The sequence below is a fragment of the Poecilia latipinna genome, unplaced genomic scaffold (assembly GCF_001443285.1).
Source record: "Poecilia latipinna isolate Pla-1442-1.1 unplaced genomic scaffold, P_latipinna-1.0 Scaffold17, whole genome shotgun sequence".
NCBI classification, from domain to species: domain Eukaryota; kingdom Metazoa; phylum Chordata; class Actinopteri; order Cyprinodontiformes; family Poeciliidae; genus Poecilia; species Poecilia latipinna.
In genome coordinates, this window is record NW_015112633.1 from 460,729 (window position 1) to 483,942 (window position 23,214).

Below are 23,214 nucleotides of genomic sequence, written 5' to 3' on the forward strand. Positions count from 1 at the left end.
CTATAAACTTTATCTTTTTTACCTGAAAATCTTTTTTTTTTTTTTTTTTTTCATAAAACACTTGGTGACTACTGCAAGTCTATCTGTCAATTAATGCTCAGGCTCATTCAGATTGGACTGTGTGGTGTGTTCCTTGGTTTCCAGGATGCCGTTTTGTATCTTTACAGAACAGCTGTGTTTTTTTTTTGTTTTTTTTAATACAGAGACCTAATTACAGTCAGCTGAACTGTTCAAGGTACTTCTGAAGGCGAGCTGGTTGGACACAAATGCATGTCACCCTTACAGATTTTAGTTGTAAAACCTTTTTAACCATGTATAATTCACTTTGCACATCACAATTATGCACTTAATTGTGTTCCTCTATCACATAAAGTTCCAATAAATGTTACATGTTAAATGTTATATGTGAAGTTTGTAGTTGCAATGTCAAAATATGTGCAAAGGTTCAGAGGATTCGACATGTGGTCTTTCCTATTCCTTGGCGGGCTCTAAGAAATAAAATAGTTGTTTTTTTCTGAAGTCAGTTTAATACGCCATTTCTGCACAAGCCTTTCAGCCTTCCTATCTATTCTGCTGATTCTTGACTCCAGTCTCTCTGCTCTGCTTTCTGCTGCTACCAGAATCAGCAGCAAAAAGAGCATTTACACGTCAGCCTTTCAAATTTTGTGTCTCTGAGTTCTTCGTTATACGAGTGTTCTTGACTCAGATGTGTCTCTTTGTGAGTCGAAAGGAAAAAAAAAAAGCTTTTAATCTCATCCTCTTCTCAGTTGATGCCTTTCTTACAAGGCCACACAGTCTGTTTGCACAAGCCTCCTGCTCATATTCAGCCAGGTGAATAGGCCCTCGCAGGACTGGCTGGAAAAATACTAAATGCAGAGTTTGCATCGTGTCCTCTCACCAAATACGCAATTAGAAATAAAAAGAGGGACTGTAGATTTAGCTCTGTCTACTATTGATACATTTTACATGTACAGAGTTTTGCTACCTAACAGGTAGCAAAGGAAAAAAATGATCCCTTCAGCTTTTTACAGTGCTGTGAAAAACGTTCAAGTGTGTTTCAGCCTAATGTTATAAACTGGTGGCCAAATATTCTAAATTCAGATATGTTCCCACACGCCCACTAGTAATAATTGGTGAAATTTTTCTTAGCAAGCTGCAACTTCAATAGGCCTGTCATGATAATAAACTTTGCTGGATGATAAATTGTCCCAGAAGTTATTGTGATAAAAGTTAATGTTGTTTCGAGACCATTTTCAAGTAAAATGGAATAATTATGCAAATACACCCTCTCAAAGATCAATGAACTTTAATTTCTAACAAACTTTAACAACAACAAATAAAATGTCCTTCACAAACTTGGATAGTTGAGATCACTTCACCAGACTTCTGTCATCTGGTCTTCAGTTGAAAGAGAGAGAGAGAGAGAGAGAGAGAGAGAGAGACGAGGTAAACAAACAATCACGCAAATGGAAATTATTGAGCTCGTTTTAATTTGTCATACGATTAATTGACTTATCTCTTATTGTGACAGGCTTAAACTTGATCACACTTTTCAGTTGTCAACAAGCTTTCCTCGTATCTGGCTGGGTATTTGACTCCGCTTCTTATCAGGAATGCTTGTTCTAATTTATTTCAGTTTGTTTCTTGGAATGCATCTAACTTTGCACAGTCAAGGCTTTTTCAACAGCATTCTGATGGGGATTTTGGAATGGACTTTCCAGAATATTAAAAGCTATCTGGCATTATCCCTTCAAAATCAAGTTTTAATGTGTCGTTTGGGATGACTGTCTTGTAGAAACACTCTGTTGGGTTCATGCTCCAGTCATCTATTAGCCTATTTGAGATTAAGAAGATAAAAAAACTTGGACGTGCTTTGTCCACTTAGTGCAATGCACCAGAATCACAGCAAAACAGCACAATGCTGGTGGCACCATATGCACCTTTGTGGCCATATTGCTTAGTCTTTATCTCACCTGACTTTAAGATATTTCTATGGTAAACTGTGGCATGTCCATATGTGTAGCTGCATCACAGACGCTACGTTGTTAGCACTCTTTCCAAAGATGTGAATGTAAAACTGGCTTACTTGTGAAGAGTGATGCTGGTGTTCCCATAGTTTCCAGTTCATGGCAGCCATGAGCCTCAATCAATTTATTTTTAGTGGCAGTTTGGTGTTTTCTTCCAGACTTCAGTAAGAAAAAATGGTGACACAACTGCATAACCTGTCTGTGTGTATGTAGGTATCTTTGAGCCTGTTTGGCTGAATTGAAGAAATGTATAAGTAGATTACAGAAAATCTTTAGATGCTGTTTGTTGCATTAGAATTTCTCTCTTAGGAGCAAATTAAATAAATCACTAAACGTTTAATTTTCTTGCTAGAACTATGTCGATACCTTTGAATTATATTGCATTAACTAACCGTTTATGATTAGGTCCATTATTTATTTAGATTCTAGCCTGTTTTGAAGTGTAATTCTCCTAATTACTTTCAGGTCATTCATTATTTCTTTTATGAGGTTGTTTGGACGCTAAAGGCCAAGTCAGCGTTGTTATTTAAAATAAACTTGGAAAGTACAATAATTGCATAAATCTGTGAAGTAAGATAATTTGCTGCCACTTATTCAGACACATTCATGGGTTCAGGAAACACAATAATAATAATAATAATAATAATAATACAAATCTGATGTAATCCAGGAATGTTTCCTAAAACTTTGGCTGTGTTATTTTTTTGTTGTTGTTGTTGTTTTTTTACCCAGTGTTATAATAATTGATAGACTTCTTGTGGTTGCTGTGAGAGCATTTATCTCTTGAGAGAAATCTGATTGCACCGTATTACAGGTTAATGGTAGAACTGGGGAGGGGGCCAGCAGGATGTCTACCAAACTGAAGAATGATGCGTCTTGGAGGGGCTGCTTAAGATCTATAGCTCTTAAGCAGCTATAGCCACTGGTGTTCAGTGCGAGGTCAAGAGTGGGATGACAAGGAGATTTATTGCACACACACACACACACACACACTGATACCGCTGCTATGTCGTCTTTGTTGTTTGAGATGAGAGCTCATCCAACACGGAGGGACACAAACACATTGTTTTACAAATTCAAAATGACACACAGATGGATGCATATTAATGAGAATGAACATCAGTTTTTTTCTACACACACAGAAGACAAATAAATGCAAATTAAATCCCCAAAGAAATTGCCAGGAAAAAAAAAACACACCAAGAGTGTAATCCATTCTTTGTTTGAGCATTAGGGGGGCCCTCAGAAGGCTCTCCAAGCAGGAGAAAGGTGTCGGTGTGATGGTTAGTGCCACACAAACATTGAAAAGTGAAGCACTGCTGAAGATGCTTCCAACTCAACGGGGCGTGGGAAAAGAGTCCTCCACTGTCCTGTGTTTTAACGTTTCCCAATCCTGCTGAGACAGGCAACTAAAAGAAACTCTTCTCTATTCATCTAGTTAAAGATGCAACAATCAGAATTTTGTGGATTATTTTCAAACTCCAGCATTTGTAAAACTTTGCCCTGCAGATAAGGACTTTAGGTTATTCTGATTTCTTTTTAAGAACTAAAGATGTAGGAGCAGTCTTTAATTTTTTTTTTTTTTTTTTTTTAGTTTTCCTGCTTTGAACTGTCTTTAATTGTAACAGAGATGACACTACATGACTGTGTGAGAGTCATGTAGTGTAATAATGGTTTTGCATATCTAACATTACTTAAACATTTTTCTCTGGAACTTAACCATAAGTTTGAAATTTCTTATATATAGCCACCAGCTTTGTAGTGATATGTTCAGCCTGCATAGCATTTGATCGAAGTCTTGCTCTCTCTCGCTCTCTTGCAGCCTGAATTAAGCGCAGACATACCACAGAAAATGGTTTCTTTTAAGTCACTCATTTTAAGTCTCTTGCTTTATCTTGCATGTTTCTGATTCTTAAAATAGTTAGCGTGAGGGTTTTTTTTTTTTCACCCAACATGAATTTAACAAACAATTTAAACATTACTCATATTTTACACTTATGCCTTTGAACAATATTAAATAAGCTTAATTATTTAACATTTGTTTTAACAGGGGGGGAAAAATTCCCCAATTTTTATTTGCAGTCCTCTGTAGTTGTCTTTGTACATTGTCCCTGTCTGTGCATATAAATGCTGTTGTGGAAATGCTGAGTAATATTTGTTATGTTTCCTTTTAGGATCAATATGAGGTGTCACCCAATCGCTCCTTTGACAGTTCGTCTGGCGTACCAGGACTGATCAGCCCATTCAAAGGTCAGACGGGCTTCGTCAGTCAAGCCCCAGACTCTGTCCACCCCACACAGGTGTCCAACCCCATCTATTCCTCCAGTGGTGAGTGTAGCTTTTTTCATATCTGCTATTTCACTTCCAATCAACCTACTTATTTAACAAAAACCTTTTCAATATGTGAGAAAGACAAACTGTAAATAAACCATAAAAGAACTTTAGGAAAGGGAAGTTATTTCAGACACTTGAGAGAAATCACACACCAACCAAATATAGGCATAAAGTTATGTTGATCTTTGTTATGCCTTCCATTCTTACAAAGTATCCTTTAAAATGTGTCTGTACCTGGTTACTTCTATCTAAGTGACTGATTTGATTTTTCAACATTTAAAGACCATTTTCAAGATTCCACACAAATGGGGTGGAATAGCAGAAGAAAATATACAAGAAAGAAAGCTCCATATCGAGTAACTCTGAACAGGATTTGGATGTAGCACGTTTTTTTCTGTAACAAAGTTATTATGTTACACGCAGCACAACAAACAAACAGTTTCCCTTATTAATATTTTGGCACACTGATGCAAAATGCCACAAACATCTGTTTTTAGTTTGAGTTTCATTGCACAATCTTAGACTTGTTTACTTAACAATAATCAGTAATCATTTAAATGATTTTTCCACACAACTTCCAGCTACGAAAGCTCATAATTAACTGTAAACAAATTATGAAAATGTGCACACAATGTTTGCACAAACTGTTTGGAAGTTTTAGTTTGACTGATTGTCAAAACTGATTACTATTTGCTGCTGGTCAAAACACTGAAAATGACTTTTTTTTGGTATCAGAAGCAGTTCTTTAAGTAATTTGATGGGTTTTTATTCTTCTCTCCTAAAATCTTTTGGGCTAAAGTCAGCTGCTTAAACTGCATTTGAAGGCAGCATTAATTCCAAAATGAAAACACTTCAGCCGGTTTTTTGTTTAGTAATCATAGCCTCACCACAGGTTTAATTACAGTAATCTACACTGAGCATTGTTCTCCCGTAATAAAGTCATCAGCGTCTGTGGGAGAAATATAACTACCTAAATGATTCTACTTCTACTCTTCTACATTTAAAGCCACTGGAGAAGCCCTGTGTACATTTTAACTAATTGTCTGTTTCAGATGCATACCCATAGTCTAGATACGCTCATATATAACCTGGAAGTTGTCTTCCCATTTCTACAGAGGAAGTTATATTAACTACTCATGACAACAAATCACTAAAATTAAAACCTAGCTTTAAAGAATAAAGTGTAAGCCTGCTGGAGCATATAAGAAGTCTAGACACAGCGCAAAGTCTTGTAAAGAATTGAATCCTACAACAAAAGTTGTGAGTTGAACAGAAATAAGTATAAGTTATTATCATGGATTGACTCTTTTTAGTTTTTAAAACAATGTAGTGCTGGGCAGGAAATCACTACTCAGAGATGAGCAGTGGAGTAGGGTGGTTAGCCTACCCAGCTGATGAGGCTTAAAGGTAATAAATCAAAATACCATCTGTGTAAAGGTGATAATAAATGGTTTTAATAGATTAAATAATGCCAGCTAAAGGGAGCATATAAAAAGCTACTTATAATGGGCCCACAACAGATTCCTGTGGAATCCCACTTGGTGAACTTGTTTGCCATAATAGAAAAAAAAAAAAAAGTAATCTCAGATATAAATAAGAAAACAAATGTAGTGCAGAACCAGAGATACCAATTTTAACCTTAAGTTATGGTAATTGCTTTACTGAGATGAAGTAAAATTATTATGTAACAATTCCAATTCAGAGGCCAATAAAAAGTTGTTATAAATCTTCAAAAGCGATGTCTCAGTGGAGTGGGATTTTTAACAGCCAGACTAAAAAATAATAAAAAAACACGAGTACTTTACATAGTTGAGATCTGAATTACCTTCCTACACCGTTTTCAAACTGATAGTTTTGGAATTGGCCAGTAATTAACAGTAAAGCTGCCGTCAAGATTGGGTTTCCTTAAAAGCAGTGTACCTTAGCGTGTTTAAAACAGAATAGACAAAACTGTGCCTTAGTGAGCTGTTAAAGATCAACAAAAGTGAAGGACTCGTGTTGGTGAGACTCCCTGGCAAGATGGAGGGAGGTAATATCTCTAAGGAGCATGATAAGGGTTTCATTTTGCCAATAGATGTAGCCAAGTCATTAAGTGTAATTGTACAAAAAAAGGAAATGACTCCAAGCACTGAGAACCATCAGCATAAGGAAGGGAACTCAGGCAGATTTTAGATTTCAAGTCTATTACCTTATTCACAAAATAATTTAGAAATGTGTTGTTGGTGGTGACAAATAATACCCCCGGCTCTTTCCCACTGCAATTTATGAGATTACCGAAATAAGGGGATCTAACCTCTTTCACTGCCGCAATATAAGAGCAAAGAAGCTCTTTGAAGAACTCACGATGGACATCCGAACCCTTGGACCTCCACCGTCTTTCTGCCTTTTTGCAGGACCGTAAAAGGCTTCGAATTTGATTGTTTAACCAGAGTGAGGAAGAAATAACAGAGCCGTGACTAGTTTAGTAAGGTGCAAGCTGATAGAGAATGCCAAGGCATTGTTCTTTAAAAGAATTAATGAGGAGCTCAACATTATCATCAAAAAGATGTAAAATTGGAAAAAGAAGCACAAACTTAAAAAAAAAAAGAGACTTCAACATTAAAAGAGACTATGGAGGACAACTTAATTTATGTGCAAATTATAAAGACCTGAGTTTATCTTGCCACCACATGGTGGTGGGGGGGGGTATAGTGAGGGAGGAAAAGTTTTCTTTAAGGTCAGAAAACTTAAGCAAAGAGTAGAGTCATGGAGTTACCAAGTTTCCAAAGCAACTATTAGATACCATCTGCAAGCCAAGTGGTTGATTTTAGAGGTGTGGCAGGAAAATAAAGCTTTTTTTGTCTAGCCGAGATTAATGTAAATGTCTGGAGTTTGCGAAGAACAACTGGAATTTCGTCTGAAACCACTTGCTTGTTAAAAGTGCCAAAATAACATGGAGTTTTGTTTTACAACAGGCACGCCAAGTGGGTCTGGTCTCATAATTTTGATTTTCAAGCAGTTTTACTTTTCTGAATTATTTTTTTTTTTTACTGAAAAAAATGAGGTTATTTTGAAACTTTTCCCACTATATTGAGTAAATCAAAAATTGTCAAGTTGTAAAGTAAATTTTTTAACGACTCAATGTTCTTTCTGTCATATTCTCACACCATAGCTGCTTCTTTGCCTGTGTTATTTGTGTGTGATAATCGTGTGTAACTGTATTTTTGTGTGCTCCTGTTTTTCTCATGTCTTGGTGGATATAAATTTGTTTGCCACAGTAAGTAAACAGATTCCCACAATGTTCGCCATGTTGGCTTTTTTTTTTTTTTTTTTTTTTTTTTTGAACAGTTGGTTAGGGTTTAGTAAGCTTTGGTTGTGGTAAGTCTTTAGGATATAAATATAAATTATTGTTCCATCGCTTGTGCAGTCGTCATTGTTCTCTCTGCTCGTTTGTTTGAAAGTGTGCCTTTTTGGTCCTGCATGATATCTCTGCTTGTTTTGAGTCGTGTTAGTCTCCGCTGTGTGTGGGTGTGTGCATGTGGGTGTGTTGGTTCAGGGATTTTTTGGCCAGTATCAGACAGTGTTGGTTTTATTTGTCTGTGTGTTTACACTGAATCCGGCAAACAGCTCTGACCTTGAATACACTTCGCTGTTCAAACTCACCTCAGCTATAGTGTCATTTGGATGAACATGGTGGTGTGTGTTTGCATTTCTAAGCCTGTGTTTGTGTACAGTAGGCACATATCTTAGGCTCTCTGAGTTATTTTGCTTGCTCGGTTGTTTATCTTTGTGCATTAGTGTGTGTTTGTGCCTGCCAGTGTTTTACTCTGCTAATGAACTCTTTCATACTCTGAATTCATTTCATTTGGCACTAAGGTCCAAATTAGAATTATATTTCGTTATTTTTTCCCTTAATATCTGCCTATTTACAAGAATAAATTGAGAATAAAGAATCACTACATATGTATTTATGCAGATGTGTAATTTATGTATTTATGCTGTAGATTTCAATAATTATTTATCTCCTTCACTGCATTTTATTGTATCTGTTACTAGGATCCGTTGCCTCAACTTTTCCCCCTTATTGTTTTTCTGATTTTATTGTTTTCCCTTAGATAGGTATAAACTTGAATACGATCTAGTGTTGTTCTCATTTTTTTTAATTTCTCTATTAAATCATGTAACTTATATTAGAATAGAAATGCATAGTAATAAAATGAAATATCGTCTCAGTGGGAAATTGAGGTAAACCAGCAACAAAACAACATGAAGATTTACATACACAAAATAACTTTATTTTTAATTTGTTTGGACTATGGAGTATAATTTCAAAACACTGGTCTTTACTTGCAAAAAAAAAAAAAAACATCTATGCCTTGCTAAAATGTGCTAATGACTTTGTGAGAGAATTTGTTACGGTATAACACAAACTTAGAATATATGGTTACTTTCCTTCAGACGTGTGTGGGGCTTTCATCAGTGTGAGCAAAGTCATGAACAGTCCCAAGTACAAGTCAATTTTGGACTAAAGCCTTAAGGTATCTGAAGATAAAGACTTTTTTTTTCTTTCGCATCACATTAGCATACATCCAAATTCCAAAAAATGAAGATAAGATGAGTGTTTCCAACAGGTATTTTTGTTTTTCAGTGGAACTGGGTGTGATTTATTTCATTGTGTGTGGAAAGTCTTTGAAATGACTGTTCATCATAAAAACCTGGCATTTTAACACGAGTGTGTACACTTATCCCTCTAAGTTCAAACCGGATTATGGATAAAAACAGACATTTGTACATGTTTCTTCAAGCTAAACTAAATCTGCTGGTGACCAGCACAACCTCACATTAAAATCGAAAAAAGCCACATTGTTTTTTCATGGTTTGTAAAACAGACTAGCTGCAGACAAACACAGCTGACAGAAAGGAATAGTTGAGTGTCGAAGAAGACAATTTGCCTATCTGCTGTTGGGGAAAACTGCTATTGATCTATCATCCACAACAAATGCCTTTTCACTTCAAATAGCGGGAGTCAGTGAAAACAGATTTCTGCGTGTGTGAGGTGAAATAAAAAATGTGTTTTTGACAGTTTGGCTGATTAAGGTGCTACCAGTGAAGAGAAGAAGGAAGGGAGTTCGGGCGGGGGGAATAAAAAGCTGAAAACTGAGCGGGAGATAAAATGATTTATGGGAGATCTGAGAGGAGAGATAAATGGCAGCCAAAATATCAGATTGCAAGAAAAGGAGCTGGAGAAAAATAAAGCAGGTGATTAGTGTGGAAAGAGGGAGGGAGGGATGGAGATGAAGGCGGCGTGATATCTTCAGACATGCCTGTCTTCCCCTGCAGTTCCGAACGTCTCTGCTTTCAGACGCACGTGTGCAGATGCAAGCAGATAAAGGGCATTCAGCGAAGTGATGTGCAGTAATTCTAGCTTGTGTTGTGCAGCAGCAATGCACTCTGAGAAGTGATGACTGTATGTAAATGGCACTGGAGAGGATTTTGTGTCTGTGTATCAAGTTGTCATAAGCCCAGACAAAGCCATATCAGTGTGAAACATCTGCTCCATCTTCAGCTGCCTTTTCATCATCTCTCCTTTTTTTCTTTTACTAAGCTTTGCTCATCTGTACATTTTTCTGTTTTTTTTTTTTTACTTTCGTCTCTTAACTTTTCTGAGAAATAAGTACTGGCAGATTTTGCAAACATTGCTCAAAACAGAACAAAGCGTAGGCAATTTAAAGTCTTATAGGCCACAAGCTTCAAATGTGGCTCAGAAAACTGTGTTTCCCCAAATGATGGAAGCAGCTGGAGGTTTGCCCATAAATTACGATGAGGATAACCGATAACCTTCCAGCTCGGCTGCCTTTATATCTTCCATTAGATCCATAATGGAAGTTTTTTTTTTTTTTTTTCAGCCTTCCTTAAAATCCATCTCATGTAAGTCTTTTTGGAACAATGGACTCAAACCAGCACCTTACAGCTGTGCTGCAAGTCTATTTTCACCCACCTTTCACTCATGTTCTATTGAGCAGCAGTAGCCCCACTTAGGAGGCTTTCAGACGCAGTATTGAGCTCCAGGTTGCCGACGTTTTGGAAGCACTCCGAGCCTAGAATGCGGGAAAATAGATTTTAAGCCCAACAGTAGTGCTCTTGTTGTGTTTATGGGGTATGGAGTGTAAGTACAGCACAGGCTATTATGTTGCCAGATGGATTGATTAAAGTAGGTGTTTAGATCAGATATTTGAGAGACAAAAAAACTGAAAACAGAAGCTGTAACGGCTGGACCACCTCTCTAGTGTTCAAAAAAAAAATCCTTGAAAAGACGTGTAAAACATTCTAATTCATGTGTTGTTGTAGGAGAATAATTGCACACGTGAAATATTTCTTAATATCTAACATTTAATTCGATTTTTTAAATTTTAATGAGGTCAAATAATTTACTGGTACTCTCGTCTTACAATATTTCACAAAATTGGAGCATACAAAAAGTGGGACTGTCTTTTCACAGTCCCTCCAAATTGGAGGCCAGCATTTCATTTTCTCATAGGGCAACACGAGGGATAAACATTTATGATGTTGTAAAAATTTCCATTTGCGCATTGAGTCCAATTCAAAGTGGAGGGAAATACACCTCAGTATGTTGGAGCCTTTACAGTCATGCTTTTAGACTGTTGGAGGAAGAAACCCAAAAATATATCTTTTTCAAATTCAGTGATTTAAAAAAATTGTAAATGTACAAGTTTTTTTTACTTAAGTCTGATATGGAGCTGTAGTTCCTGTGAACATCTGGGTGTCTTCCACAAACACAACCATCAGACTTCAATTAATAAATGCTAGAGGGAAACTAAGCATGTTTTTCTTCTTTTTTGACTATTTAGGGTTTTTTGTGACACTAGTTGTCTTTATTCACAGTGGTGTAGACAGGAAATGACAAACAGAAAAGGGAAGAAGACATGCAGAAAAGTTCCTGAGGTCAGGAAATGATTCCTGGACAGCTGATGGCCTCTTTATATAGTGGTCCAGCTTTTCGTCTCACCACCAAATTGTAATAGTTTTACTTAAAACACTCTCTTTAACCTTTGACATCTTGGACGCCATCATCCATGCTATCTTTGTGTTTCTACTGCAGTGAGACTCCAACCAACAGACCAAATATCTGATTGCCGTGTAAATTGTGTGTTCATGACAATTTGAACAGACAACCAATACATATTATGAACTTATATTACTAATTTACACAGTTATATTGTAATAATGATAAACTGTCAATGTATTTTCAAAGTATAAAACTGTGCATCACTTTCTTTTTTAAAATAAAAACCCATTTGCTTAAAGTTTAAAACATCTTCACTCATTCATTTATTGTGAGGAAGAGATCAGGTCACATTTCTCTCAGTTTGTATGTCAATCTCTCTGTTTTACTGCTCCCAATCAGATTAGGAAGCCTGTAAATGATGTGAAGACAAAATGATACTGTCTGGTTGGAACACCAGATAATTTGACCAGATAGTTGTTGATGCTGTCGTATTATTAACAACAATAGTTTGGCTACTTTTCTATGAAATGCACAGTAAAACTGACTAATTTTGTTGCTCATGATTGATTTGTAAAAGCAACAAAAAGGGTAAAACATTCGGGTGAATACTTTTCATAGGCTCTGTATTTTACACCTATCTTGAGTCTCTTGCTAACAAAACATAATTTTAGTGACTGAGCAAATTACACAGCTACAGTTAAAGTCCCTGTAGCATTTAATAAAATCCACATTTTTAATTTCTATCATAAGGGAGAAAGATGTTTTTCCTGACATGCCTCTAAAACAACCAGCTGGCGTGTGGCACCATCTAATTTCCGTCGTGGAGACTTGGTGACCCCTGGATGCCACATTCTGCTGCAGGTTTTTGGGGGGGTATTTTACCTCCCTCATTATCTGCCTTAATGTGCACAATGGCAAGATAAACATGGGTGGTTCATCCTGCTCAGTGGATAAGAGAAATGGGTGTTTGTGTCGCATCATATTGATACCCAGGGAACAAAATGTCATGGAATGGGTTTGTTTTCTTTCTCGCTGAATAGTCCACATTTCATAATTCATTTTATAGTTTTTTTTATGTCCTTGACTTGTCTAGTCACTTCCCTTGGGTGCATTTTTTTCAAAGCAAATCACCAAAAATACACTCTCAGCTAAATGTGAAGATATCAATATTTATCCTGGCTGTGACACAGCAGAGCATCAGCTTCATTCATTCTCTCTGTGGAAATACAATTTATTATCATAAACATCAGCATAATCTGATTCCAAAGGTAGGAAAAATCTGTTTTGGTTGGCTTCATTGTATTAATCCAGGTTATCTTATTTTGTTTTCTGCGTTTCAGTGACCAATGGGAGTTATTTTCACATGGACGAAGAGGAAGAGGAGGGAGTGCTGTACGGGCAAGATGTGGAAATGAGCAATTCTAATCAGCCCTCCTTCTTACAGGAGAGGTGTGTGTGAGCTTTTTACCAGAGTTCTCATACAAAAAAGCTTAACTCTGTCTGATAATTAAACCCAAGCGAGGACTGTTGTCTTTACTAATCACTTCCTGTTCTCTGCATGGAAGAAAATGACATTTAATGTTTTGATTCAATCAGAAGATGAACATATTTTTTGATTGCTTGAATTTAAGGTCACCAGGAATATGTTAAATTAAATATTGTATATATATAGCTGTCTAACCACCTTCTCATTAATCTCTTGCAGTGAGGGCTCTAAGACATCCCCCATGGCCCAGCCTCAGTCTCCCACCCAGAACCAGTTCCAGCACATCAAAGCCTCTAAAAGCATGGACCTGGGTACGACTCAAAACCAGCATCACACTGGTGGGGTGATTTTCTTGTTTATCTGTTCTGCATGATGGCCGCATGCATCTCATCCTCGTTTGGAAAGTTTTCCTGCTCATGCATGGCTGCTGCATTGGCAGCACAAACTGCATGCAGACTGACATCAATGCAGGCTTGGATACATTCATTTTGAATCTGTTGACCACTTCTTATCTAATTTTTTTGTGCTTTTTTTTTTGCGTTTGTATTACTAACATACTCACATTATTGTCAAAATCTCTACCAGAAAGATGATAACACTGTCAGTTTTTTGATAATTGATAGGATTTGTATGTTTTCATTTCTTTCTCCGTCCCTAGTTAATTTTCAGTCAAAGCTCATATTTGGTGTAAAATTAAAAGAGAATGTCAGGGCGGGTCTTTTATTTCTGAACCAAATGTCAGAACAGCGACTTTAAACCACCGTAATGACGCTTTTGCTGACATCTCTGTCACCTGTTGCTCCCTGATTGCTGATGTTCTCGTGCAAGTGCTGAGTGACATTTCAGTTATTGTTAAAAAGTCAGCTCAGAAATGGGCATGTGCACACTTAACATCTATTCCTTTGCATACATCAGTGCGACATGACAGCGGTCGCAGCAGTGCAACAAAAGTGTTTTGTTTCAAATGTCACTTTGCTCAGTCCTCCTCCTCGACTTCGCTCAGCTGCCAGATGTGAGCACGCGTCTGCGTGCGGATTCGAACAAAAGAGAGGGAGAAATTTATGTGAACTGCACAAACATTCATTTCTACACAAATACCATGCGGATAATGCGTTTTCAGGGCTTCGCTTCACCTCTTTTGTTTTACGTGTTTAGATGCAGATTTACTACGAGTCAGCTTTGGTGTAATTTGGCATTGATGTTTAATGTCTAGTCACAGCTCTAAATTTAGTCAAATTAAGTAAAGAAGGAGGTATTTTAGCACTTTTAAATCAATCTGTTTGTAAAGTGAGGACTAACATGTTGCATATCCTTTATCACCAAAGTAAGGATGCTGCAATTAAAGCATCCTTACTTTCGAGGGTTTGTTTAAATTATTGCAATGATAATTCTGCACAGTGTAGAAAAAAATGAGGCTAGAACTGTCTGTAAAGGCACACAGGCATCTTCTTAAAATAACTCCAAAATGAACTATGAAAATCTCCTCTCGACTCTTAAACACAGTTAACTTTAGCTTCAGTCAGAAAATATCTCATTGTATGCACAAGTGCCTTTTCATCAGCATATGCAAATCAGAAGAGATTTGCCTCATTAGCACTTCAGTCTTTTCAAATTAAAAAAGTTGACTATCGGAACTGTAAAATATCGGTTACACAGACGCACACAGAAGCCACCATAATTAAATAATATTTCTTTCTTGATGTACGAGTTGAATGCCTTAAAGAGTCTAAAAGTTAATTCTGTGCAGAACATTTTAAACTTAATTCATTAGCAGCGAGCTTAACTCGCTGTGCTTTAATTAAAGTAATCATTCAAACTCAGCCGCTTTGGCTACGCCCATATCTAAGATAAAAAAAAAAAAAAAGAAAACAGTAAGTTGTTTGAGTTGGACTTAAGTATTCATTTATTGAAGATGATTACTTGCTACATTCACCAGAGTGTAGTAATTAGATGAGATATGTACAGATGATCAGGAAGCACTTTTGTCTATTTCACCAAAACAACATTGATGACCACAAGATCCTTCCTTGTTTTTCTAGGATTTTAAATGATACCACAAATGTTTTAACAATATAATCAGACGATATTGCGCATTGCAAGAAATATAATTAACATATATAACACAAAGTGCTTGTTTTGCACTCTGACAAATTAAACAACATTAATTTACCAGGACACATTTTAACAGAGATTTATTGCTGTGTTTCAGATGCTGTAAAACACTTTTAGGTTCTATTTTATTGATCAGCTACATCATTTATTTTGTCTTTTGATGGTCTTAGTTTTATTTTACAGCCAAACGCGATAAAACTTCTAAGGATAGTTAAATTTTTTATTGCCTTTTTTTCCACTGCACCTGCTTGTGCTTCGTCTTGTCGGCGATATTTATTTTCTTTAATTTTATTATCTCTCAGTACCAAAAAAGCTCTAAGTGATGATAAGAAAAGATTTATATTGGTTTTAAAGGCCATATTTTTGTTTCTGTGGTTATTGTTGTGTGTATTGGTTTAGTTCTACCAGTCAGTGCCGGAAAGGTGGGAGGAACAACGGTGTGATGGAGTCAGAGGGTAATTACCTTTAGGAATGATGATCAAAGCAGCGACTATGTCAGGAGAGCAGAGCCGGATGGAGAGTGACTGAAGAAAAATGAAAACATTGAAAAAGATACCAAGAGGTTAAAGGTCAAAAAGGTCAGAGGGGGATACATGGTTGGCAGCAGCTCAAAAGTGAGTGAGAGGAGGCAGGATGAATGGAAGATGAAGCAGAGGCAGAAGGGAGGACGGAAAAGTGTTTCAGTAGCAGTGAAGCCGTCTCAACAGCACAGGAAAGAAGGGCAGCATGTCGGCCATCTTGTAAAATGAAGAGACATGAAGAATAATTGTTAGGTAGAGAATGATGAACTAAGCAGGAGTAACAGATGCTAAACAAGAGAGAAACATGACATGTAGAAACTGCGATCAACACAGCATTTACTTAACATTAATGTCAGTTTTCTCTGTGTGGGGTTTTTCTTTCAGTGGCAGATGAGAGCAACGTCGGATCCCTGGATGGAAGCACTTCTGGTGAGACATTTTATTTTAGTTCAACTGCATCTAAGAGAAAAACTGAATTACATTGCAATATAATGTATTATACTTACATGCCTTGCAGCAGCTTAGTAAATCATTTCTGCATAGCAACGTATTGTAGAGTCTGCCAAACTCTCCAATGGGTGAAGCTTGTCCACATTTGTCTCATGCATGCTATGAAGTAATGTCTCAATTAGTAAATTGGACAAAAAAAATCCTCTGCAGTGATGAGAGATTGGTCATTTGCAATATGGTAGCGTAAATCAATTTCCCTTCCAATGCTTATGTCAGATCTACAGATTCATATTTGCTTTTTCATCTGGTCTCTTCTGTCCCCGTTAATTGCTTGCTGCTGTGGACAAAGCAAATTAAATGAGGGGCACAAACTGTTATTCATATGGAAATGAAATCGAAGAATTGTTGTACAAAGAGAGAATCCATTTCTCTGTGACAGAGACAGACACTTTTATGTATTGAAATGAATGAATTATGGAAGGACACACTCATCTCAAAGGGAAGCTCAGGTGCACACATGCCTGATGCTTCTTCAAGAGCTCTTGCTTTGGGAGCCTACAGACATATATATTTTTAAAAGTTTGATCTCAAACTTTGCTCTTTGCCTTGAAGTCTCTTCCGTTTCATTTGTAGCTACTTGAATGTAAGAGCACTCTTCGCTGCACTCAATATGGGTCCCTCTTCCTGCATGCCACCTTTTTTCCTTGTCAATCAGCCTGTTTCCCGCATTCAGCTACGCCTCAGTTTTAGACATGGTGGTAGACACTTTTATTATGGCCGTACTCTTTCTGTAAGGCTGCCGACATGGTAATGTAAGGAGCATGAAAGAAGAAAATGTAGAAAAAAAATGCCAAGCTGAGTTTTATTTTATTACAGCAAAAATCCATAAAACATAAGACTTTTTGTTCTCCTCTGCAAAAAAGTTTCTTTCTTATATTTTAGTTACTTGCCTGGTTTTTGCTGAGCTTATTTGCAGCTGCTAGATATATAGACAAAGGAACATCATGTAAAACTGAGCAGCACAGAAAATGCTTAGATGTGCACTCTTTCTGCATTAGCCTTTAATAACATGCAGAAAATGTGTTTAACTTAGGTTTTATCATCTGTGTTCTAGGCTGTTAAATGGTGTAAAATGAAACTCTTTCTATTAATGACGTGTTTTATATTCTGATACCTGGAGAATATGATTTATTTCTCTCTGACAGCTTGTAATTAGGGTAAACAGTGTGACTAAATTATGGAGCATGACCACATTTATTTATGCATTTATTTATTTTTGTCCTCAGGCAACAAGTGATTTCTTAATTTTGGTCTGCATTATTTTACTTTGCTGTGGACTACAGCTCGCTTTTCCAACATTTGTATATTTTTTGATAGATGGGAGAAAATATATCCCTTTCAAACAATTTTTCCACTGAATATAAACAGATCGGATCAGTTTTGGTTGCTGTTGCAAATGAAATCATATTTATCAAAGCACATTTACTAGATTAACTCTTCTTCCTGAAAAGTCGCAAAGCATATGACATTTGATTGTAGCATTTCCAAGTCCAAAGGATAAGAAAGGACCAAAAACATTTCTATTCTCTGATTCTTCTTACTTCCCATTCTTTTTTTCTGGAAAACATCTTTATTCAGCCTTTATTCATCAGCAGCTGGACAGGAAATAGGGCAGACATGCAGTAAAACATCAGTGACAGGGACTCAAACCCAGGACTGTTGCTGCTTCTGTAGCCTCTGAATGTTTTGCTCCTGCTCTACCACTGAGCTACATGGCGCTCCGACATTGACTTCTATTTTTTTTTTTCTTCTCGCAATTAGGAGTTGGCATTATTGCTTTTTCAAGACACCAGAATGTGTTTTTAATGGTACCAACAATTAGTTAAAATTGTTTAAAATTTGGTCTAACCAAACTAAATCCTCTTAAATGTTTCATTTGCTTGGTTAAATGTTCTACACCAAAAAAAAAAAAAAAAAAAAAAAAAAAAAAAAAAAATATATATATATATATATATATATATATATATATATATATAATTAGCTTTTTCTTCCTGAGTGGAGTTGTGTGCAGTGAGTGGATCATAAAAGTCTATAATTCCTGCTGTTTGTGAATCTTTCTGCAAGTTGCTATATGGCTCTTGGACAATTCCTGTCATTATTTATTTAACTCATGTGGCAAAAATCTTGCAGGTAAAGCATGTTGATGTCAAGGCTAGTTGTTATTAGCCGTTTCATATTATAGCCCAGACAATTTTTAAATATGATTAGAACCAATTCATTCAGCTTCTTTCAACAGTGGGGTTGAAAAGATCTTCCTTTGACCCATCACAGCACGCTCAATGGAAATGAGAAATCTTCCTATACACCATCAATTAGGACTAAAACTGATTATCTTGGTTAAGGAGATTTTTTTGCTTAAATAAAACTGATACTAAACCCCAAACACTAAAAAAAAACTTTGAAACAAAAATATCAAAAGCTTGCTCTTGCACAGCGAAAAAGGAAAAACGACCCACATTGACATTTTAATAGTCATAAGTCTGAACTAGTTCTTTCACCAGCAAGATTTCTTCTGAATTATACGCCTCCACAAGCAGGTCAAGTTACATTATTTTTGCTGAAGCCAACTGTCTGTATGCAGGACCTGTTGCTTACGGAACAAACTCCACCATGCTGTTTAACAGCGTGTGCCAGCAAACATGACACCGCTTTTTTCCCCTTCCCAAACTTTTGTTTTTGCACAATTGTTTTGTTTTTGAGACAACCACATCCAGTAGCTCTGTGCTTGTCAGGCCGCTCCAGGAATAAGATAAAAGACAGCAATATGTGGTGGAACCATGGAAAATATGCGATTGTGAGACAATGACTTCTGGGAATGCTGTTCTCACTTCCAGCAATGGTTTCTCTTTCCACACCTCAGGAAACCACTGGGCATTCACACTTTTGCACACATACACATAACAATCATTACGTTAAAATGGTGGTAATGGAAACTCTTCATCATCCTGTGGAAAATATGAATTTTGGGAGATTTCACAATATAATCTACCAAAGGCTAAGAGTCAGATTGGTGGAAACTGGGAACTGTTTAAAATGCGTCTGCATTTGTGGAAAAGAGAACTTGGAACGTTGAATTTTTAGCAACCAAAAGAATTCAGCAAATGTCTGGAAACTTTCATTTGTAGATTTTTATAAAATATAATTAGATGCAATGAAATGGAGTCTAAATAAACTGATGTTGCGGTCAGTCATTCCTCATGTCTTTGCAGCGGCAGAGAGAAATCAAATCAGCTGTGGAAACGGAAACATGAAATAATTGTATGGCTAAAAAGAGAAGAGGTTCCCTTAGACCTTAGAGTGAAAACAAAATTTGTTGGTTGTTTTCACTTTAAGACTTTCCCAGAGAAAACAGACAAACTATATGCTGGGTTAGTGGGCCACTGTAACTCAGTGGGAAAAGTCGTCGTCTCATGATCTGAAAGTTGTGGGTTTGATTCCATCTTTTCCCCATCATACATGGATGAAGTCAATTTAACACAAATAAAAGGTTGGGATATTTAATTCTCCATACAATAAATTATCAAAACATAAAAGTTTCCCCTTTTTTTGTTTGATTACGAAAAAGATAAAACCTTTACATTGATTTTCTAATTTACTGATTGAATTCAAAACAAAGAGGTAAAAACGTAAAAACTGCATCATGTTGGGATATTTACCATGATTGAACTCTTTTCACTTAAGATTTTATTTTGAGATAATGTTATAAATATGCTATATTATAGCAAGTTAACCAAGGTTGAAATCTCTAGCTCAAGGAAAATGGACAGTAAGTTGTATTTGATGCAACAAATTAATAAAAAAGCTTAAGAATGTTGTTTCAAGATAATGACATTTTTAGACTATCAAATTCTTTTTATCGCAAGATAATCAGAATAGTAACTTTTTCTTTTGCGATTTAAGTAAAACTCACAAAATTTGGGTTTTTATTGAAGAGTCAAATTCATACAGCTTTTATTGCTGAGAGCACAGTGATAAAAATCCTTATCGATCGTCAGTTATCATAGTCAAAGTCTCAATAACTTATAATATCTGAAAATTGCAGCCTAGAAAAAGTGTGTGATTTTGAAATGGAAATTGTGTAGGAACCCTGTATTTAATCCTTTCAACTGGAAGGAACATCACAAATCTTGCTAAGATGACATAAGTGAAACAAATGCATCTGTGTTTCTTTTTCCGAGTGAGTAAGACATTCTGCAGCCCTCGGTGGTTGTTCGCCTTCAAATCAGTGTGTGAAAGATGTGTTCTTGTTAGACCAAATGGTTAGGAATGAATATCTGGCAGACTCACAAATACAAGGTTCATACACAGTCCTGAATTCACTGGAAAAATTGGTAATTTGTTTTTTTTTGTACTTTCCAAGTCTGGGTAAGTGTGGAAAAATAAACTAGAGTAGAGAAGACATTCATGTTTCCAGTTATTTTTTTTTCTTTCCATGGCTAAAAAGATTAAAGCTTGAATTTCTAAATATGTTCTTCATATTTATATGTTACATATTTTTCCATAAAATATAGACACCGCTAAAAAGTATCAGTGCCAAAACAATGAATGCCACACATGTCAAAAAGTGTTGCAAACTTTAAAACTTTACTTTCTCTCTGCCTGTTCATAAATTTATTTCTAAACCAGCATCATATTTCATTGAAGACAACTTGAACCTTGTGAACAAGACAAAAAGTATCCTGGCAAATAGTTCAGAAAACATTTTGTTTGTGGTTTTCATATCTGCTTTCAGACCAATAAAGCATTAATTTCAGATATGTTTTATAGCGGTTGATGATTCTCTTATAGTATAGAACAGGGCATAATTTGTACAGAGTCAGTTCAAATCTTAAAGGGATTTGGACACATCATGCAAAATCCACTTTTTAACGTTTAAGTACATTTTGTCGTGACTGTCTAAAGCTTATTCTCTCCTGCTGCTGCATAGATATACTTCTTAGTTTTTTTGGGGTCTTAACTTTTAAGTCTGTTTATTTTTCTCTATTTCCTATTACATTTTCTTGCCTAATACATCTGTGGAACTGACAAATCAATCTGACAATATAATCAGTATTTCTAGTAAGGTTTATGTTAATTGAATGCAATTCCTCTATAACGCCAATATTTACCAAGAGTGACTGGGTTTTAGATTTAGTGTTTACAAACAAATATTCTTTATTCCTAATTAAGGGTTTACAGAAAATATTAAAATATTTAAGCAGTAAAAAATGTTAACACCCTCCCAATACAAAACTACACCCACATAGTGCAACATTCATCAAAAAGGTTTTTCTTTTTGGTATCTTAAGAAAAGTTCCCCTAGTGCAAGCAGTGAACTGCCCAAGAATTTGACTGAAAACTCTGAAAATATTGGACAATATTTATTTTTGAAATTGTCTAGCAATCTCCCAAATTGCTCACAAGGATGGCCAGTTTTTTTTTTTTTTTTACATGTTTAAATAGACTCACCTGTTACTTTCATGCACTTAAGTATGTTTTCTCGTCCAACACACAGTCCCACTTGCTCAAATGTGTGTCTGTACTTATGAGTATAGACACTAGCCAGGTTTTTATAATGCTCTAACGCAGCATTAAATGGATGCAGTGCTCGTCTGCTGCTGTTGTAGTGCTCTGTATTCTCAGTTTTTCTTTCCTCCGACAGCTCTGTCTGTCTCTGCCTCGCTCTCATTCCCTCTTTTCTTTGCCAACGCCATTCAGGCTTAGCGTCTGGCAAAGAGGCAGAGAAGCTTATAGGACGGACAACATCTCTCTGTGTGCATGTGTCAGGGGGTCCATGTGATGCTGAGGGACGCTGGTGCAGCCTATTGTCTGAATCCGTCCCCGGTGGATGTTTGACTTTGAAAAGCATCACACACTGATGAGGCGCTGCCAGATTTGTGTCTTTGGAGAGCTGCATTTGCTCCTGGTCCCGCTTCTGCTTCCTCCTTTTCTGTGATTGTGTCTTCATTTCTTTTCGCATCTCCGTCTTTCTCTTTTTTTTTTTTTTTTTTTTCCTGGTGTCGTCTTGGTTTCCATTGTTTCCCGGTCTCTCCGGCTCTCGCAGACTTTGCTTTGGATTTAACCTGAAAGCCACCTTGTTAGGACTGATGCGGATTGATGGATTAATTTGTCTTAGGGAGTGCAGCTCAATTTGTTCGCCTGTGTCGTCAGACACTACACGATTCCGGCACACATTAGCTCCTCACAGCCGACATTAGATAAAGAATTCAAACAGCTGAACTAAGCAGTCGTGTTTTTCATTTCACCCCCTGAACATTATGGGCCTGTGAACACGCAGGTGTTCAATCCTGAAAGCATTCTCAGACTGCGTGCTCTTTCCGTGCCATTTGTTGTGTGTTCATCACATGCGGATGCATCACTGTTTCTCTGCGTAGGGTTGGCCGCTCCTCTGTATATTGAATGGCCTTTGACCCTTATCCATCTCCCCCAGTAAGCTAATAAAGGTGAGAAGTAATCAGAAGATGGTCAGTGCTGTCGTTTCTTGCTGGCACAGTCATTCATCTCTCTTGGGTTTTATGTAGTGATCACTGACATGTGCTGGACCCTATTTTATATCAAGTTTGAGAGGAAGAAAGGCCATTCGTTTCCCTCAATTAACTGTCAGATAATATTTTGAGGGAAGTCGATATCTTCAGAATAAATGTACAGTTCTTCTGGTCTTTGAGATTGTGATTAATTGCCTGGCAGGCATAGTTGTGTTCAAAATAATAGCAGTCCGACATCACTAACCAGATCAATCGGTGTTTCTGTTTTTTATATTTATAGATGGTGTGTTTTCTTTTTTTCTTTTTAGCCATAGTAGCATAATAGCAAACCAATACACCCAACAGCCATGACATGCTGCTGATTTTTTGCAGTTGACTCGTTAATTAAAAGGTGAATTTCCAAAATATTAGCAGTGCAGAGTTCAATCAGTGTGATCAGTTATTTTCTGGGGGGAAAAAAAAAAAAAAAAATCAATAAAAGCAAGTGCTCCTTGTTTAAGAATGAAGGTAGCCATTCCTCTCTCAAAATCTGAGCAAAATGACTCCATTGTAACGTTAGGAAATTGTCCTTTTATTTGCAATGCCTGACTTTTCAAGAAGAAGAATCTTCTTAAAGAAGTTTTGAAAATATGTGAAATGAATCTCAAAAGTTCCTTTTTGGGCAATAATTTACTCCTCTGGACATTTTTTTTCTTTTATTAACAATGATTAAAAGCTAAAAGTGGGTGATGCT

At 36.5% G+C, this 23,214-nt stretch overlaps 1 protein-coding gene across 4 annotated transcripts in view; it reads left to right on the forward strand.

Moving 5' to 3' along the window:
- Nucleotides 1–23,214, forward strand: part of pard3bb (par-3 family cell polarity regulator beta b) — a 241,538-nt gene that overhangs the window by 100,656 nt on the left and 117,668 nt on the right. For 3 of the 4 annotated variants that reach the window (XM_015034281.1, XM_015034257.1, XM_015034273.1), the window contains 4 exons: nt 4,202–4,355; nt 12,708–12,816; nt 13,073–13,191; nt 15,871–15,915. In XM_015034281.1, the coding sequence (XP_014889767.1) occupies nt 4,202–4,355; nt 12,708–12,816; nt 13,073–13,191; nt 15,871–15,915 (427 nt within the window). The remainder of the gene's footprint in view (nt 1–4,201; nt 4,356–12,707; nt 12,817–13,072; nt 13,192–15,870; nt 15,916–23,214) is intronic. The other variant, XM_015034263.1, reaches the window with a different exon arrangement.